The sequence below is a fragment of the Cucumis sativus genome, chromosome 4 (assembly GCF_000004075.3).
Source record: "Cucumis sativus cultivar 9930 chromosome 4, Cucumber_9930_V3, whole genome shotgun sequence".
Taxonomy (NCBI): Eukaryota; Viridiplantae; Streptophyta; class Magnoliopsida; order Cucurbitales; family Cucurbitaceae; genus Cucumis; species Cucumis sativus.
Window position 1 is genome coordinate 18,887,336 of NC_026658.2, and position 3,691 is coordinate 18,891,026.

General features: G+C 34.2%; 1 protein-coding gene across 1 annotated transcript; it reads right to left on the minus strand.

The window, feature by feature from the left end:
• Window positions 1–420: 420 nt before the first annotated feature.
• Window positions 421–3,437, minus strand: LOC101217668 (10 kDa chaperonin, mitochondrial). The gene is made up of 3 exons (XM_004144277.3): window positions 3,149–3,437; window positions 1,989–2,128; window positions 421–786 (listed from the first exon to the last, which is right to left on the minus strand). Exons 1-3 carry the CDS (start codon window positions 3,251–3,253, stop codon window positions 738–740), a joined length of 294 nt encoding a protein of 97 aa, XP_004144325.1. The 5' UTR covers window positions 3,254–3,437; the 3' UTR covers window positions 421–737.
• Window positions 3,438–3,691: the final 254 nt, after the last annotated feature.

A 3,691-nucleotide genomic window follows, 5' to 3' on the forward strand; every position in this document is an offset into this window, starting at 1 on the left:
CCCTCATCCAAGATCTAGGACGTTTGATTCCATACTCCACAATGATAATACCATAGGCCCAAGATATAGAAATCCAAGTTTGACTCCTAGACTTTCCGCCATACTTCCTTTTCTCCATTTGTCCGATACGTAGAGTTTGGTAGCTTTCTCAGATCTTCCCTTGAAAAGTTCTTTATTAAATCTCCGCAATCTTTTTAGTTCGTCCCCAAGATCCATACAATCTATAATGACCCGGCCCAAAATTCCAATCAAGTGTTCAATTCAAATTCAAAACTTGAAGAATTAGAATTGTTGTACCAAAACAAATAATAATAATAATTAAGAACAACTTTAATTTTGATGCCCCTCATGAGGAATCAATCAATTGTAATACAACAGCGCCAAATTGATCTTTTAGCCCATTAGCATCAACAAAATTACTTGAAAATTATTTCATTGATTCAATTTCAAAGTGCTCCCATATCTTTAAATCAAAAAACCATTTTGAACTAATTATCTCACACCCAAATCAATATATCTCTATAGTCAGACATGAGGTAAAGTAGAAATAGCACAACAATCGTACAAGATTCCTAAAAAATGTTTGAGTGAGAAATACCAAAAATTCATATAATATTTTGTCTTCTGACCGTAAATATATGTTATCAAAGTCTCACTCAAGTAAAAACAACAGAAAATAGCTCTCTAGATCTCGAAGCTTAAGACTTGGAAAAACATTCCAACTTTCACAAGATCAATCAATCATGAAGTGTTCCTAATAGATCTTCGTCGCGGAATAGATAGAACCTGAAATCAAACGACAAAATCATTCACCAGCAATTAAGTAGAGAGAAGAAACAGCCCTCCAAATAAAAGAAAAGTGGCCAATCCGAATTGTCAACACAAGGGACTTGTATTTGAATAAAAGACTAGATGTATGTTTCAGTGCTTCATGTTTGTTGCATATTATTTCAATTTGGTCCTCGTTTCAATTCAAATGTTTCCAATGTGGTCTTTATGTTTACCACTTTCGTTAGTAATTATGGTTAATTATCAGAATAGGTGCCATGACACTTGGTCAATTGGCAAAAATTTGGAGTGAAAACTGAGGGTTAAGGAGCGAAAATGATGTCTACTTAGAAAATTTCCTCTTATAGTCTTATATGACTTGAATCCTTTCATAAAATTCTACTAACCCAACAAGTACCATATCACATAAACTTACCATCAACTATATGTAATGAGATATAACATACACTTAACATAAAGGTTATAATTGAAAATTTTTAACATGTTAAGGATTAACTAGAAAAATCTTTAACCAAAACTGAGGGATAAAACATATATTTAACCTTTACACAAAGATCATTAAACGGCCTACCAAAGGGTGGAAGATAATTCAATAATAGTCTAAATTCGTAAGTAATTACAGTTACTGAGCTTATGTCTCCATATCCAGCATCAGCAGCCTCAAGTTAGCGTTGAATTTAAATCAGAATTTCAGAACAAAAAAAAATACATTATTGTAGATTTATGGTTTTGTTCTTTGTTCATGGAAAAGTTAACTGACACAATGCTTAGAGTTATTAAAACAAGGCAATCCCTATAGCTGACTATTCTAACTCAAAGCAATCGACAACAGTCTAGTCTAACCCAACCCAACTGCTGATGAGAACCATCAAAACTAGTTTTCAAGGTCTTAGCAAACAGCTGATAATGCAGTACCAAACAATAAAAAAAAATTTCTTGACACATCAAAGATAACCGTGAATTGACCAAGCCAGAGTAAACCGGTCAACAACAAAAAAATTTGACAACACCAGAATACAGCCAAAAGTTCAGCACAGCATGCAAGTTCAAGAGCAACAAAATCTTAAAAAACGATCAAAGACTAGGCCATATGGAGAAATTGAGGGCACTTCAACTTCCAGGTTAACTTTAAAACCAAATTCTTGATCAAATAACAGACAAAAACTAAATAAATAAAGCAATAGAACAGGTATACATACTGCTTTTCTCCAAGCTTGACTTCATTTCCTCCATATTCTGGTAGGAGAACCATGTCACCTTCCTTTACAGAGATAGGAATAATCTTTCCCTCTCTGTCACGAGCCCCAGGACCAACAGCGATAACTTTTCCAGAGTTGAGCTAGTTGAGGAACAAAAATAAGTAAAAAAGACACGATAAACATCCACAAATTGAGTAACAAAGCTGAGCTGAACTGTCACAACAACTTTTTTTCTTCTATAACAACTTTGATTGAGGAAAAAAATGAAAAGATATAGTAGCATAAAAAATTCAACCAAAAAATGGGAGCCCACTAGAGAAAGGGGACCCAACCATGCATGATAGTATCTAACCTTACAAAAACTCTTCAAAATGCAAAATGAAAACATAAGACTCATAACAACCACCTTCGACAACTCAGAAATACTATTCCAGGAAGAAAGGTTTTGCTAATTTAGTCCTTCTAATGCAGGGAGTTAAGTTATAAAACACAAGCCAGAATCCATGGACTACTTAAACTTATCATGAGCAAAATAGTCGAATCATTCTGAATCTAAAAAAATCCTGATGGAAGGAAGGGCCCCTAAATCAAAGTTATTCAGCAAAGCTCATCCACGGAAAAAAAAAATCCTTATGAACTAATATAGATTTCTGCTGAAAATAAATAAATAAATAAAAGATCGCATCGGATTAATCCCATGCACACAGTTCAGCAGCTACATCCACATCTACGTTAACTGTTAAGCAATCGTTCTTAAAAAAGAGAAAGTTTGTTACAAATCGCATCACTGAACATTCGCTAACACTGAAATCAGGAAGAAATGAAAACATTCACATTAAAAGTCTTCTTTAAATAGGTTAATATTGAAATGAATCAGAGAACCAATAAATGAGCTAAAAAACCCAAGTAACTATTAAACGAGAAAAGGCAAAAAAAGAAAATAGGCATAAACGGAAATGACACTAGAAGAATACCCATGAAAGAAAACGAGTGTAGTCGTCCCAGAGAATTCAGTGTCGCAAATTTCGAGAATCAGGGTAAGAAAACAACGAAAAGGAAAGGGGAAATGGAATTTCCGACGAATTCCATACAAAGTAACGAACATTTTGTTTGAAGGGAAATGGAAAAAGAAATGGGGGAGAGAGGGAAGGAAGATTCACCTTAGTGGACTTCTCAGGAAGCAAAATGCCGGAATTGGTCTTGGTAGGGGGAACGATCTTCTCGATCAGAACGCGATTCAGCAATGGAAGCAAACGTTTAGCCATCTGAAGCAATCAGAGAAAATGAATCTCAACTTCAAACCCTAAAACAAAGAATGGTCTAGGGTTTAGGAGGGGTTTTTGCAGCCTTCACCCTTCAATGTTTAAATTACGTAAATAGACATTGGTGGACCATGAAGTTTTGTGGGTACTTTCGTATTTAGCAAATCCCCTCCAGCGTTCTGGTAAGTTCTTAGATCGCATTTAGTTTTCCTAACTCTACTCGTTCCACGTTAATATAGATGGAGATATGTTCTTTCTTAGCACACAAAAATTACTCTCCATACTTAAAAATTAGGTGAGTAAATTTGCAACATGAATTCGTTGGGTTCAAATCTATAATACATATATTATTCTCTGTTTGTTGTGATTACAATATTGATAATAGATTTGACAAATAAGTTTAAAAGTTAGGCTCAAAACGCATACTTATTATTTATACAA